At 41.2% G+C, this 16,407-nt stretch overlaps 1 protein-coding gene across 1 annotated transcript in view; it reads right to left on the bottom strand.

Moving 5' to 3' along the window:
- Positions 1 to 10,564, bottom strand: part of MED31 (mediator complex subunit 31) — a 36,190-nt gene extending 25,626 nt beyond the window's left edge. The window contains exon 1 of the mRNA XM_069226986.1: positions 10,475 to 10,564. Within this exon, the coding sequence (XP_069083087.1) occupies positions 10,475 to 10,499 (25 nt within the window). The 5' untranslated portion in view covers positions 10,500 to 10,564. The remainder of the gene's footprint in view (positions 1 to 10,474) is intronic.
- Between the last annotated feature and the right edge of the window lie 5,843 nt (positions 10,565 to 16,407).

The raw sequence follows: 16,407 nt of genomic DNA, 5'->3' as shown, positions 1-16,407 counted from the left end.
CAACAGAAATACAAAGGTATGATGATGCTCTCAAACAAAGAGTAGAGCGTGAACTGTTGGGGACAAAATTTTGGTCAGGAAGCTCAGGTTTGTGAATAGGGGTTTATCTGCATGCATGGGCCCTTCTGTACTCATGGAGGTGAGGAACAATTTGCTACTTGTGGATTCCGGTGAGGTGTGTAGCATGTCACAGTTGGTCAAGTGTGCAGAAAATGTACTTAACTACCAACAGAGAACACAGAGCATCGGGTTTGAGTGGCAATAGTAATAGTTGCATGAATACAAGGCAACAGCTGAGAACAAAGAAGAAACCAGGATAGCTAAAAGAATTTACTTGACCACTTTAAGGTTTCTGTAGTTGCTGTAGTTCCTGCATTACGTATACCTTAGGTTGTGTGTGTGTAGTTTTCTTTAAAGAAGCATTTCAAATTGTATTATCTCATTACCTTTGTAGAGTTTGTATTTAATTCCCAGGTACTAGTTAAGCATGTTTCTTCTAGTTTGATTGTTTTAATAGTTATCAGTGGGAGAGGGGTATGCGTTGTGGTTAGAAGCTACGTTGATATTTGAAATGTTGCTACTTATGTTCTAGAAAGAAAACTGAGGACAGGAGAAGGAGGTATGGAGCCGGAGAGTGAGGTCCTGTCTTTGTAGGTGGCGGTGAAACAGTTTTCTTAATGTACCTTTAAAGAAGATTGTGGCTGCAGTGTCTACACAAAGAAAACATAACACAATGGAACCAGGAAGAGAAGAGCCGAGGATCCCGACATACACACTGGTGATCAAGTGTTAGCAAAAGACCAATATCCACAAAGCAAATTCAGGTTGCCATATGAGCAGATGCCATAGGTGGTGACAAAGATGAAGGAGATGATAGTTTCTGTGAAACAAGGTACTGAGACAGTCACTCAGAATGTATCTATATTTAAAAGTGTGACGTGTGGAGCACAAGAATGACATCTTGTCTGCAAGTAACAGCAATAATCACTACGTTTATAAATCATTCACTATAATTATTATATTTTATGGAACTTGTAATACGGTGGACGGGATATCCGTCACATTTGTGATGGAGGAATCGTCTCTGCCAATGTCGTAATCAGGCCCTTAATCTTCTTATTTCATCAGTAAATGTTGGTTTGTTTGGCTAGCTCACAGTACCACATGTGAAAAGCCTAACCTTCCAGGGTGATAGATGTTGTTGGTAACCTCGAACATGATCACTCTGATTCTCAAGGAATTTCTGGAAAAAGATCAAACCCTTTCATTTGTCATTTTTGCATGCCCATAGTGAGACAATACATTTTCGAATAATTACTGAAAAGAGCCTATCCTTGTAAATAAAATATGAGCTGTGATTATTAAGCAGATGAAACATCATTGTAATAAGCATTGCTAGAATGGTGAAAAACACAAACAATTGTTCTAATATTATTCCTACCTGTCACTAGTATCTATACATTAGAGAGCATAGGGGGAAGTACTCTTTTTCCAGACCTTTTGGAATGATCTAACACCAAACCCTAGCATTAGGTGTCAGCAAGCCAGCCTTAGAGCGTTAACTAATACACCTGTCTAAATGTGCAGCCTGCACATTTTTTTTGCACGGCCATCTTCCTTCTCAGGATGAAAGTCGGGCCAGCAGGGCTGCATCTCTGTCACAGCATTTCCATGATAAGTTCAGTGCGAAGTGCCTCTTGCCTAGTACAGCATGGACACTGTTTACAGAATACTCCACTATCCGTATTGGACTGTGCCAGAGGTTCAGAACAGCATCTTTAGTTAGTCTGGAAAGAAAGAGTTGTCTTCTACAAACACAAAAACATAACAAGGGCATTGCTTTTTAAACGTATGACCCTGGAACTAACTGTGGAGGTAACAATGCCTAACAGGAATAAATGTGTGTTTGTGCCACTTTCCTGTGATAAGGAAAACAAGTGCAAACCGCTATTTAGAAAAAAATGCTAAGTTAAAAAAGTAAGCTAAAATGGAGGCTAAATGTAAGCCCTACAACACTCCATGTGGCTGCCGAACGAAGAGGACAATGAGCAATCTGAAGAAGATGACCCCCCAACAGCAGAAAAGACAAGGGACAGTGGTGACAAGTGAGATACCTCAGACGTCAGAGAAAGCCTAAGATAGAGCAGCAGAAAAGGCAAGTATTTCGTAAATCCAGAGGACCGGGTAGCTGCTTCGAGAAAATCTGAGACCCTGGCAAACAAGACTTTCTGCAGTATTAAGAGGTTAGAGACCCATTTGGTACCTTTTTAATATTTTTTTATACCTATTATATGCTTGGTAAGGTATTTAGTGTGCCAACCGGCACTACGTAAGATGCATACACATACAAACATAACTATGTGTGTCATCACCATGCCAATAAAAAGGACTATCCGAGTGTCCTGGTGTGAGTCAGTGCTCATTTTGTTTTGCACCACCAAATGTCCAATTTTACATACTCCTGCTTAAAAGCATTGATCCAGGTAGTGATCCTACGATAAGGTCAGTCAATGAGCTGAAAGATGAAACCTGAAGGCTTACTTACTAAGGTTTTGCATAGGGGCTTTGGGTGGTGCAAAGCACTGCATTACTTATCATTAAAAATATGGTTGGCGGACGCTGTGCAGCACCACCTGAGCCCCAGGCCATCCCTCCCCCCTTAGCATATAGCTTTCCACGATTAACAGATAAACATTGGCAGATCATGAAGTGTATAGCAATAACAGCAGTTCTCACTACATATATCCGCTATACAGAAAAGTAATTTTCTATAAGCGAGAAAGCCATGTAGGGCTAACTATGTATTTATTGTGCAGTCTAGAAATTAAGCACTGAGATTGAAGAGTCTTGATACTGAGATCAAAGCCGTAAAACTTGCTATTGCTATATAGAAACATTATTTTTTTACTTGGAAAGAAGCCACTCGGGTCAGCTGCTAAATTTTGAATAGATTTTATATATTAAAGTTTTATCTGTTTTTATATATGAATATTCAATATTTAATATTTCTATAAAATTATTTTTCGGAAATAAAAACATTTGACTGACCAGGGAGGGAATCGGCCAGTACACATTACATTTTGTGCCTGGATCTAACAATGACTCAGAGCTCGTCAATTTCCAGTTCCACCTGTTATCCAGCCCAGGGTTTTCGTTTACATGCTAACAAGCACAGTCCTGAATTTGTAACTGAGAAACATGACAAGTGCAAGAACTCAGAAAAACACTGCCTGGGTGAGCTACTCGCTCATGAAATCCAGAAACGTGAAAGCTCTGTATTTATACTAAGTGAGGAGTGAGATTGGTGGTTGGCGGACAGCAGCTTAGGCTTCTGTGGTTGCTCTAGTTGCAACCACAGCAGGGCTGATGCATTCAGGCCTTTGTGTAGCTTGTGTAGAAGCTTTCCAAGTAGATGAAGAGAACTGCCTGTGGCAATTCCTTGACCTTACTGAGAGATGCAACACAGTGGCGCAGCCTCCCTGGGCAGAAAGGGTGCCATGGACTGAACTACAGAAAAGGGAAATGGCCTCCATGCTGTATATGAAAAACAAAACAAAAAAACTTAATTGGGGTTCAGTGTGCTCGCCCCTCGACCCCAGTGCTACTGTACCTAATGCAACAATTATAGCTGTGACCCTACTGCTAGGAAAGCAGCCTGGACGCAGAGTGAAAAGGCCTCAAATTAATGACTGTTGCAATAAGTTTTTCAATGGGTGGGTTTAGCAGACCCATCTCTATTCTATGTCAGGACCGGAGGCTCGGATTATGCTTTCTCTTTCTTTTACTAACTTTCACAGCAGCCAATAACAAAACGTTTAGAGAAAAAACTACATTTCCCAACATTGGAAACCATCAGTCACATGTACCAATCACAATACGTGACCTTCACACATAAGAGTCCTGAACCCCAACGTTACTTCCTCTTTCTTTGCTGCTTCGCAGCAGATAAGTGACCTTTTATTATTCTATACATTTGATTGTGAATTTTAGACATTGTGTGCATTAGTTATACGATATTTAATGTCGCGATTTCGCGCGCTGGCTTTTGTCAGGGTTATCACTTGTTAAAATTGTATTTAAAGTTGTAAAACGGAGCGGGAGCACCGCGCGCGCTGCGCGCAGCCTTTTTTCCTTGTTTGTATTGATTTTGTCAAGCGCGGGTCTTTTTACGAGCCAATTCATTCCCTCGGGGTTTTTCACACGGATCGGCTCGTAGACTGCAGCGCGCATAAAGACAATTATTTTATGAGCAGGGCAGGCTGAAAAGATGCATCCCTCACGCCCAGTCAGTGTTCTGCTGGGTTGTAAAATCAATAGAGGCTTTGCCTAGAGTGTGTTACAGGTGGCTCCATTTATTACATTAATTCAGTTTTTGCCGGTTAAGGGGTTTTTCACTCCCCCTAAAAAATTAAAAGGTGCCTGTTTCACCATGGCACAATGGAATGAGGATGAGACGGAATACTTCCCTGATGATTCTGTAGAACAGTTGGAAGTTAACTTAGTGGAGGCACTTGACTCTAGAGTGCAGCAAACGGTGAATGATGCCTTGGTGAGAGCGTTAGGTCCCTTCTCCGGGCAACTTCTAGAATACGCTCACTCTCAAGGCTGGGTACCAGGTCAGTCCTCTGATAATCCTGAAAAAGTCATACCGATAAACGCCTCCAAATCTAAGGCGAAAACAAAAAATATTGTTATCGAAGGGGAAACGGAGGATATTCATGCTGCCGCTTTTGCTAAGTTACGCAAAAGGCGTATTGAGGAACATAACTATAGCAATCTGGAAAATTCTTCTGTTTCTGATGATTCTTCAGATCAGGACTCTGATGATCAAGTCACGCCAACCTCTAGTAAAAAAGCTAAGAAACGTCCTGCGTCACAGCTTTTAGACTTCGACCCCTCTGATATAGTACATCCCAGATCCTCTAACTGGCATCCATCCTCAGAGGTGGCGCAATATGTTCATGACAACCTGAGAAAGTCTTACGATAAAGAGGTGCGCACTCGACTCAAAACCGAATGTCCCAGACCAGACTTAGATAACAACGTGGCCGAAACCCCAGACGTTGACCCAACAATGGTTACCTTTTTAAAAAAGTTCTCTAAAGATCCAAAGAAGGGTTTGGACAGATCATGGCGCTCTTGTCAGGACAAACTCTTAGATATGTCAGGACCACTTACTAAGATTCTGGAGTTGGCTGCTAACTCCAAGGAGTCGGGCATTCCTGTAGATACCGACGTATTGCTGGGTTGGGCTCAACGCGCAATTTCTCAAATGGGCAACACTAATTGTGCCATATCGGCGGTGCGTAGAAAATCAATTCTTATGCGAATGGACCCTAAATTAATAGACCTTGCGGTCTGCTGAAGGTCTCCTTTTCGGATCTTCCTTTATCAAGGAACTCGCAAAATTTTGCTCCACCTTTTCTACACTGGATAAAGCCCAATTATCTCTCAAAAAAAAGGTTTTCAGACGAGGCCTTTTTGTCAGGACCGGACGTTATGGTGGACGAATGTCCGGTCGGGGTTCCTTTAACAGTCCCCAAAACTATTACCCGGGAGGAAGGGGTAACTGGTCCGGGGAACAGTCAGATAACACCTTCTACCCCACCAGAAACAGAGGTGGCAGACCCAGGTTCTGCAGAGGACATCGCAGGGGACAACAAGGAGCAATCCAGGACGTCTCCTATTCTGGTAAGCCTCATTCAACCATCTCAGGTTATTCTTGGGGGAAGAGTGGGTTTATGCACTCGCAGTAGAAGAAAGATTTCAGGAGATCCTTGGGTACTTCAGACAGTTTCAGGTTTTCGTTTGGAATTCCTCAGCACTCCCATCCAAGTTACTCCTCCGAACCAAATGTATTTTTCCCTAGAAAATCAGACATTTATAGATACAGAAGTTCAAGCTCTGTTAAACAAAGGAGCTGTCGTTTTTTCAACTCCACACCCGACAGGGTTTTGCAACCCTATTTTTGTCGTCGACAAGAAGGGGGGAGGTCATCGTCTAGTCTTGAATCTGAAAGATTTCAATTCCTGGCTAGTTTACAGACACTTCAAAATGAAAGGAATCCATATGTTAAGAGACATTTTAATAGAGGGAGACTGGATGTTAAGGTTAGATCTGAAAGACGCATATCTCTCGATTCCGATTTTTCCTCCTCACAGAAAATTCCTTCAATTCCATTGGAAGGGTCGTTGTTTGGAGTTCACAGCCCTTCCCTTCGGCCTGTCCTCAGCACCATGGTGCTTCACGAAGTTGTTGAGGCCAGTGGTGGAGTATTTGAGAACCAAGGGGGTTCGGTTGATAATTTACCTGGGCGACATACTTTTGATGGCCCAGGACCCATCGACAGTTCTGAAACATTTGAACTGGACAGTCAATCTCTTGCAGGACTTGGGGTTTCTTATCAATGCGCAGAAGTCATTGTTGATTCCGACTCAAGTAATAGAGTTCTTGGGCTTCAAGATAGATTCTGTTCAAGCCCAGCTAATTCTTCCATCTCTAAAGATTCGAAACATAAAGAGGGAGATGAGAACGGCGTTAGCAAGCCAGAGTATTTCCTTGAGGGACATTGCCCGTCTAGTAGGCCTGCTGGCTTCATCTATTCAAGCAATCTTCCCGGCCCGCTGCACTATTGTGCGTTACAGAGATTAAAGATCAAATATGTGAGCCAGGGTTGGAGTTACTCGACCTTAATCCCGCTGTCCGAGGAAGTCAGAGAAGAGATTCAATGGTGGTTACACCACATGGAAGCATGGAATGGCAGAGCCATCTTCGGATCTCACCCGGAGGTGGTGATAGAGTCCGATGCCAGTCAGTGGGGATGGGGAGCCCGCTGCGGCTCAGTAGTGACAGGGGGGCGTTGGTCGCCGTCAGAACAATCCCTTCACATAAACTGCTTGGAACTGCTAGCTGGATCATTTGCAATAAAGAGTTCATCCCCCCTCAAGACAGATTGTTGCATTCTGTTGAGGATCGACAATGTGTCGGCAGTTCGGTATGTCAACAAATTGGGGGGCACGAGGTCCAGGATTCTAGCGGAGATAGCCAAGAGCTTTTGGCATTATTGTCTGGATCAAAGATTAGTGATTGTAGCAGAATATCTGCTGGGGGCCCAGAACACGGTAGCAGATTGGAACTCCAGGTACCTAAGAGATGCCAGCGATTGGAGATTGAATCAGTTTGTGTTTCAACAAATTATCCAGATATGGGGCCCTTGCGAGGTAGACCTATTTGCCTCTCGCCTCAACACCCAGGTTCCCAAATTCTTCAGCTGGAGACCGGATCCGCTGGCCTTAGCAACGGATGCGTTCCTTCAGGATTGCTCCACCTTTCGGGGTTATGCATTCCCCCCATTCCTATTGATTCCCAGGGTACTATCTCATATCCGGAGACAGAAAGCAGACCTGGTACTAGTGACCCCTGTTTGGAGATCTCAGCCTTGGTTCCCTATTGCGCTCCAGTTAACGTGTGCTCTACCATTGCTCATTCCCCCTCAGCAGGACTTATTGTTGAGTCCGGAAGGCCTTCAACATCCTCTGATTTCCGCGGGGGCTTTGACGTTAATGGTATGGATGGTTTCAGGAAAAATTGGGAAACCCCAGGCATTTCGCAACAAGCTAAGGACTTTATCAAGCAAGCCTGGGCATCTAGCACCCACAAGAGATATGCTTCTGCTTGGCGCCGATGGAATAGTTGGTGTATGGGAAGAAATACCAATCCCGTGGAATCAAGTATTGATTTAGTGGTCAATTTCTTAGCAAATGTAGCATCCACAGGACTAGCTTATAGAACTATTAACAATTTCAGATTAGCCATCTCGGCTGGTCATAAACCTATTGAGGGTAAGCCAGTGGGGGAACACCCTTTGGTTTGCAAATTGTTGAGAGGTATTAGATTTTCCAAACCTCCCCAGTCTAAGTATAATACCCTATGGGATGTAAATGTGGTTTTAAAATTTCTTGAATCCTGGCCTAGTAATAAATTTCTTTCTCGTAAACAACTGTCAGCAAAATTAACTATGCTACTTTGCTTGGTCTCTTGTAAGAGAGTGTCGGATGTGAGAGCCTTAGATTTATCTGGCAGGTTATATTCTCCTGAGGGGGTTTCCTTTTCAATTTCCAGGAGGACTAAAACCAATTGCAGGTCAGTATCTTATCCTTGGTATCCAAGTAATTCAAAATGATGTGTGGTTCAATGTTTAAAAGATTATGAATCAGCCACTGAAGAATTCAGACAGGATATGAACGGTCAATTGTTAATTGCTATTCAGAAACCGTTTAAGCCTGTAGCCTCTGCTACTTTAGCTAGATGGATTAAATGGCTAATGAGTGAGGCAGGTATTAATACCGAACATTTTGGTGCTCATTCAGTGAGAGGAGCTATGGCTTCCAAATCTTTTGGTCTGGGTTCTAGTTTGCAAGATATCATGAAAACAGCTGACTGGTCTTCTGAGACTACGTTTCGTAAATTTTACTTTAAACCTGTTGTTGATGTTGCATCTATTGTTATGGATCAGCTTTAAAAGAGCATAATCCGAGCCTCCGGTCCTGACATAGAATAAAAAAAATTCTAGCTGACGCGACAAGAATTTTCAATTCTATTAAGGACACGGAGGCGAGGATTATCCCGCCCGATATGGTTTTGGGAGGTTTATTCAATTGTATAATTGTATTTAGAGATATATACTCACCCTTGAATTATTAATGAGATGCTGATTTAAGTTTTAATTTTATCATTCTTGGGAAAGGTATTATTATATATCCTTATTTTTCAGGTTCTGATCAGAAGAATTCATGAAATTCGGTAGATCATTGTTGATGTGGCTATCGTTAAGTCTCTACTTCGTCGCAGAATTTGCTGGGAGACAGTTGCCAATTCGGTTTGAATCCGCAATCTAGTTTTCAAGAGAAGAAGTTCCAGTTTCATTCAGTTTCGATAAGGCTTCGTGTTCATATGGTCTGAGGATTATCTGTGGTTCAAAGAAAGAGGAAGTGACGTTGGGGTTCAGGACTCTTATGTGTGAAGGTCACGTATTGTGATTGGTACATGTGACTGATGGTTTCCAATGTTGGGAAATGTAGTTTTTTCTCTAAACGTTTTGTTATTGGCTGCTGTGAAAGTTAGTAAAAGAAAGAGAAAGCATAATCCTCGCCTCCGTGTCCTTAATAGAATTGAAAATTCTTGTCATGTCAGCTAGAAAATGTTTTATTCTCAAGAGCAATCTTCACACAACTGACGGAAAGGAGTTTAATTTTAAAATATACAATTACTCATGAGTGAGAGTGGCGATCAATGCCTCTAGTTCCTTTACTTGTTTCTATCACAGAATAAACGTACACATCCCTTTTATTTCTAGAAGCCAAGACCTGGATCGACCTCCAACAACCACCTCAGAACTTCCCCCTCCCTTATGCACTTCCGAAAGAACCTCAAGACATGACTCTTCCAGCGCCTGGATACCCTCACAGATAATGAGCCGCACTCTACAAATCCACATAACAGATTCAAACTACACATTTTCCTTTTACATCACTGAATAAACCGAAGTATATTTGGGCAATAATATGCAATTTCAACAAACTAGAATACTGTCAGTAAATTGTGTACACATTTTAAACTGACACAGCTAACATTGCAGAACAATCATGTAAGCAAAAAAGATGGGTTTGTCTCAAGGTATATGCATTTGCAGCTTTTTAAAGGCAGGTTCAAAACTATCAATGTGCGCAAAAGTAGGTAATTTCTGTAACGTATATCACATGAACACAACTGCTTTGTTCTTCATGAGATAAAGGGTCACTTAGAGTATCACACATAAGGCAATATAGTGTTACACATAAGCACACTGAGAAAATCGGAACACAACATATAGCCAGGCTAGAAACTTGGGAGCTGTGGAAAGCTTGCAAACGAAAGCAAGTCTGCTGATGTTTGCAGCACCCCTTTCAAATGCATCAACAATCCCCAAATCGTCCGAATTCTCATCTCTTTTCTGCAGTATTGCACCGAGCTTTCCCATACAAACCAACGTTTCTCTCCGGTGCTCAGACTTTTTTTGAGTAAAGTATTAGATAGGTGGGGCATTTTTAGTTTATGGTGCTCATTTAGAAACTTCATGCCCCATTCAAAGATGGCCGCCACGTTATCGCACTCCTATCACCAAGAACGAAAACATGCAAACCCCAACATAGCCAGCAGAAGGCTACTGCCTGCCGATAGCAGATATTAACCTAAAGCTCCCTTTTAACGACCCGTCAATTAAAGTCACAATTGACAGATTCATCCGTCAGCTCACGGTCCAGAGACACTAAGCACTGATGTTCAAATTCACCATCTACTCAAGCCCATGTACGCTATCTCCTACCTCAACTACCCCACCAACGTTTACTGCGTCACAAGGAGACTTCGCACCCACCCACCACAGCACCGCCACCAAGACCCCCAACGCATGCAACCCGCGCCCGTACCACGGTACCTAAGATAACATCCGACTCCTCCATGATGTTTATGGTGCAGCCAGCCAGCGGGAACTGAGCAGCCCAGTGAAAATTAAAGAGGGACTGAAATCGGCGGCGTCCATAGAGATGAAAAGAGGACAAAAGAGCTATTGAGACATAACAATGGCAGTGAAATCGGGATGGTTTAACGCTCAGGATGACCAGTGTCACTGAGAGTGGGGCACAACTCTTCTCGTTGTAGTTGTTATCACTCAAATATCAGATTAAATATACTATGGAAATTCAGCCATTTTTCTCCAAATATCAGTTTATGACACATTTTTGTTTCAAATATACACTCTTAATTTTGCTATACATATATTCATTCAACCAATCAAAAGCTTCTAAGTTAATAGGCTTGGTTAGGCAGCGGAGAGCAATTTACAGGTAGCAGGAGTGCTACCAGTAGCTCACGAGCTACTTGTTGAAGAAGCATGGGTCTATGCACTTTCGTGGTGCAGCATCACTGCACTAAAATAATTAGTCACGCATTTTAATGCTAGCACCATTGATCATGTGTGGAAGGCACTGAACACCAAGGAGCTGTGCATTTAGGTAAGCGAATATCTCAATTGAGCAGCAACACCACTATTTTACTTTTGGGCCGAGGTTCAGCTGTGCCCAGCTTCTGCTCTTGCTCCAGACTCCACTGTACCACGTAGCCTCAGAGCCTGAGCATGGAAAACTAATACACGACCAGCACACATGCCAACATTTTAGAAGAGGAAAGTGGGAGATTAAAAAAAATAATCAGTAGAATGTATTTCCACTATTGACTTCCAACTGTTAGCGCGTCTGACCTCAATAAGGAAGCTTACAAGGGGACGCGAATAGGTCGATGAACCTTTTGAATCGCAATTAAGATGTTCTTACCATAGTTCCAGTACATGAGCAATAATCAATACACAATAGTCAATAATCATCAATAATCAATATCAATAATCAATGGAGTCAGTAATTATCACACACCATGACCTTTCAGTGATGAATAACCACACCTTTTAGTAAAAGTTAAAATATTAATTTCCCTATATTAACAATGCTAAGGTCATGTAGATTAATCTCATAATCAAATCAAACACATTCAGAGACAATACTGGTTGTCTAAAGCAGCAGAAAACTCAATCTACTCAAGGCTTGAACTACAACACATTTTAAGGTTACGTTGCAAATCAATAGCAGAGTCAGTTGCATCGACGAAAGTGAAATACATGAAGTTTAGCAGAGAAATTCAACAAACATTAGTCCCTGTTATCATAAGTCATTAGTGAGAATCCTTAACTAACATCAAATTAGCATCAGCATCTTGGGTTTCATGCAAAACAATTTAGTAAAACAAATTTGGAAAAACATCTAACTATGGTTCTATCAAAACTGCTTAGTTGGTACCTAGCAAGAAAAAGTAAATATGCATAATAAACAACAGTCAAATCATACTACCTATCCTAATATGGATCAGCAAGGAGAGTCAGTCTTCGTCCTCGGGACATCAGTCAATCAGCAAGGCATCAGGATTCAGCATCAGAATTTAAAAAGGGCAAAGTCTTTAAGCATTAAAGTTAAGCACGTCTTCTTATCAGGACGCATTAGAAAGTAATAACCTTTCGGTCAGGAAAATATTGACAGAATGAGGCAGAATGTCCGTATTTCCTCCGTGTACTCTTGTTAGCATCAGCATCTTGGGTTTCATGCAAAACAATTTAGTAAAACAAATTTGGAAAAACATCTAACTATGGTTCTATCAAAACTGCTTAGTTGGTACCTAGCAAGAAAAAGTAAATATGCATAATAAACAACAGTCAAATCATACTACCTATCCTAATATGGATCAGCAAGGAGAGTCAGTCTTCGTCCTCGGGACATCAGTCAATCAGCAAGGCATCAGGATTCAGCATCAGAATTTAAAAAGGGCAAAGTCTTTAAGCATTAAAGTTAAGCACGTCTTCTTATCAGGACGCATTAGAAAGTAATAACCTTTCGGTCAGGAAAATATTGACAGAATGAGGCAGAATGTCCGTATTTCCTCCGTGTACTCTTGTTAAGTCAAAACTGTTAAAACTATCCCCTAAATCCCTATTGGTCAGTTAAACGTATGTTCACATTTTGTCCAATTAAACTAAAAATCCAAATCTATGAATTTCTACTATTACTCCTTTCTCATGTCGTTGATTGGTTGTTCTTCAATGTCCTCATCATCCGGCTTGCCAGGTAACAATATTGTTGCATATTATACTCCAGTCAGTGTCTTCATTGTTCTTGTCCTGGGAAAGTCAGTCTCACACGCACTACACATAAAATGTTACATTAGCAGGAACATCATCTTCTAGCAGTCGGTTCTCATGAGAAAGCTTTGGCTATTAGCACATTTGAACAATACAATAGACATTTTCACAGTTTAACTCGCTAAGAAATACAGCTTTTACATGAGGCCTGGCAAATAGGCTCGCTAAGTTAAGGCCTACAATTAATAAAGCACGTACATAATTTATAACTCTTAATATGACGCATTACTGCATTAGTCTAACATACATTCAACATTTCATAATATTTAATCATTGATTAGTACATTTCGTTAACATTGGTGGCCATTCATCGTAATCACATTTTCAAATGCGTGCATTATTACTTCTACATTATTACATTTTCTACGCAAATTCATTATTATGAACACTCATTAATATTTTTATTAATGCACCTGCTCTAGCATAACAAACATTACATTATTTTTAGCTTAAAAAATCAGGAGTCTCCTGCCTGAATTGGGTCTATTGGCATGTATGGACCTGGCAGTGCCCTCACATGTGGAACCGGGGACAGCTCCTTGCCTCCTGTTTTCTGGCGAGGTGCCATCCCCACTATGACCAAAGTGCCTTATTGGCCCCTGGCAGCCCCCAGTGCACAGAGTGAGACACATTGTTGTCATGAGCAGTTTTGGAGTCCTGGGCAAGACATATTTTCAGCCCTTGTTCATAATTTTGTTGCCCTTTTTCTGCCAACTAAAGCCTTTAGAAAAGAAGAATTATGCACAAAAACTGTTGAAATATGTCTTACCAGGGCTCCCAAAAATCCTTAAGATGCCACTATGACAAGTGAGAAAGACTCAGAGGTAGAGTTAGGCAGAGAGGAGCCAGGTTAAAATATGGAAGTAGACAGAGATGAGCTAGACAAAGAGAAAGTTCACTTGCTCTGGTGGCCCTTGGAAGATGGGGCCCTGGGAGATTTCTCACTTTGCCTATGCCTTATAATGTCTCTGATTAGGCAGTAGGCTTCTGTACTCGATGCTCTGTCACTGCCAGAGCCCTCAGTCAGGCAGGGACGTTCGAAATTGTGGGCAGTTGTCGAGGGGCCCTCTGCTAAAGTGAACTGAAGGCGACATGCATAATGCTGCTTCTGCATGAGCACAACGTGCTGGGAGAGAAGAAATAAAAACTTTTCCTGTCCTCAGCATAAACAAATGTGGCAAATTAAAAATACCCAGCTCATCAAACAACCTGGTAACATTGCTAAAACAGCTTTCTTGTTACCTGTAACAGGATGCCATTTTCTGCAAGAAACACAAAGACTGAAGCAGTAGGCACTCGGCGAGTCCAGATGAAGCTGCTGATGTGTATAAGGTATGTGTGTGTGGGAGTTTGGTATCGCAAGTCTCAATCTGGCCTCTGCAGAGAGAGCTGCCCAGAAGCACATCCTACAGAGAATCAAACACTTTCGATTTAGAGGAATCTAGCTTTACCTTTTTCTCCCACTTAGTTCAAATTCAGGTTAATATGTTGCTCAGATGCCCTGCACTAAATCCAGTGTCAACTATTTGGTGACATTTTAAACTGGAGCAGTCTTTCCGTATAAATGGTCTTTAGCTCTGACTTCTTGAGCAGCTAAGGCAACCTAGGTCTTACAACAAAACAGAAACAAAAGAAATTATGTTATAGAACTATTTTGTTGGTCTTCCATCTTTAGGTAACCACACAAAATATGCAGACTCCTAAATGAAAGATGGTAAATCATTCAACCCAAAGAAATTGGCTGAAAGTGCGTTCTTTTATGTTAGCATTATGACATATTAATTGGTTTATGCAATTGATGCAGAGAATTTCTTTTCAGCTAGAAAGAAACAGAATTTAAAGTTTCTCACTCCTCAAAAGGTTGCACTTTCTGATATTTATCTGTTTCCATGTGCTTTAATAATTGGTTTTACTTGTGCAAAAGTGTGATTCCAAGTGTCACACATTTGACAGTTGAATGTCACTCATAAGTGCACTGAAACCATGGAAATGTCACACACAAACAATTTGAAAACTTAGCAGCTATGAGTTCTGAAAATAGGTGGCATGTAAATCATCCAAGAAATCATTTCAAAATATGAATATTTAAAATTAAAAAGAGGTATTTCTGTTTTTTCAAAATGTAATGCATTACACTTTAGAAAGCTAAACCTCTGGTGAACATAGAAAATGTACACCTCATACGTCATCTTGTTTGTGGATATTTAGTGCCAGTGACCCAATACATTTGGATATGCATATCTCAGTAGACTAATTGTGAATGTACTCTTCATAGGCAAAAAGGCAATAACCTTCATGGCAATAGCAAGTGTTCTTTAGTACAGCTGCTCCTGTTCAAGGTTAGAGCTAGTTGTCTTAGCAGAATTGCACATGTTGTAACAACATTTGTTCTAGTACAGGTAGTGTTGTGAGAAGCTCCATGTTGTGGAATTATGACATATTTTCTAAATGTGTTTGCTTGCAACTGTTTCACACTGCTTAATTCTGATTGGTTTATGTGGGAACTATATACAACTGCAGGGAATGTCTGAAACCCATTGTTCAGAACCGTATAAAAGTGTGAAATATTTTAATGCAAAAAAGGCCTTTTCTCACAAACCCTTAGAGGCGAATCTATGCCAGCTTGCTCTCCAATATTATAATCTGTGTTTTGCTGACCTGAACTTTACTGTGCTGTTTGATTCTGTATTTTAACTGAGCTTTCACTCAATTTGCTAATTGGTTGATTTCAGCTATATTAATAGATTTCTGTATGGCAAAAACTGAAAATAAACCTTTAAGGTTTAAGACTTCTTCCTCTGTCATTTTTGTAGGGCCAAATGGGTTTTACGTGCTAAATTGAAATTGTTATTTAGGATGCTTAAATGAGTTTAAACAGGTAAGGCAAGGAGCACCAAAATCTGTAAAGGGATTAACACCGCTCCTGGTCCACGAGTCGCACAAATATAGCAAGGTGGAGTGCGGCGCCACACACCCTGAACTCACGTATTGGAAGCTGCTCTCATATCTAATAATGAAGAAAAAAGAGTCTCTATAACATAAAATATTTGCCTAGGATTGCATAATTTGGTCAAGCGGAGAAGCCAGGATTGTTCCCAGGTTTTCTAGTTTCACACTACGCAAATCACCCTCTTTTTCTCCCTTTTGATACCAAAGGGTTGTGCGTTTATGCTTGTTTTTAATTCTTGGTATATAGTGATAGAGCGTGGGTGGCAGGCAGAAGCCACATTATAGCTCAGCTTGTTTTGGGCTGGAAGGCCAAAAGGACCTCTAGCTGAGCTAGAGCCAGGTCTTTGGCTCTAGCCTGGCTTGAGCCTTAAGTTGTCGCCCACCATTTGTTAATTTAACATATCAATGCATCCTGGGATTAGTAGTCTTGGTTCATTTTGATTAAGCCAACTGGACCAACACATCTTCTGACAATGAAATGTTAAATCAAGGTCCAGAAAAGCAGTGTCCCTGTGACATGGAGTTAGGGTTGCCACCCAGCCAATTTTATACCTGCATGACTGGTATTTTAATATCTGAGAGGGTAAAAAAATTAGGACCATCTCCTAAAGGCCATATTAAAAACTAATACTGATGATTTCATATATAGGTCTCGTTAAAAATCATGCCTGAGACTTTGC

Source organism: Pleurodeles waltl, chromosome 3_2 (genome assembly GCF_031143425.1).
Source record: "Pleurodeles waltl isolate 20211129_DDA chromosome 3_2, aPleWal1.hap1.20221129, whole genome shotgun sequence".
In the NCBI taxonomy this organism is placed as follows: domain Eukaryota; kingdom Metazoa; phylum Chordata; class Amphibia; order Caudata; family Salamandridae; genus Pleurodeles; species Pleurodeles waltl.
Note: the sequence above shows the minus strand (reverse complement) of the source record. Positions and strands in the feature narration are given on the sequence as shown.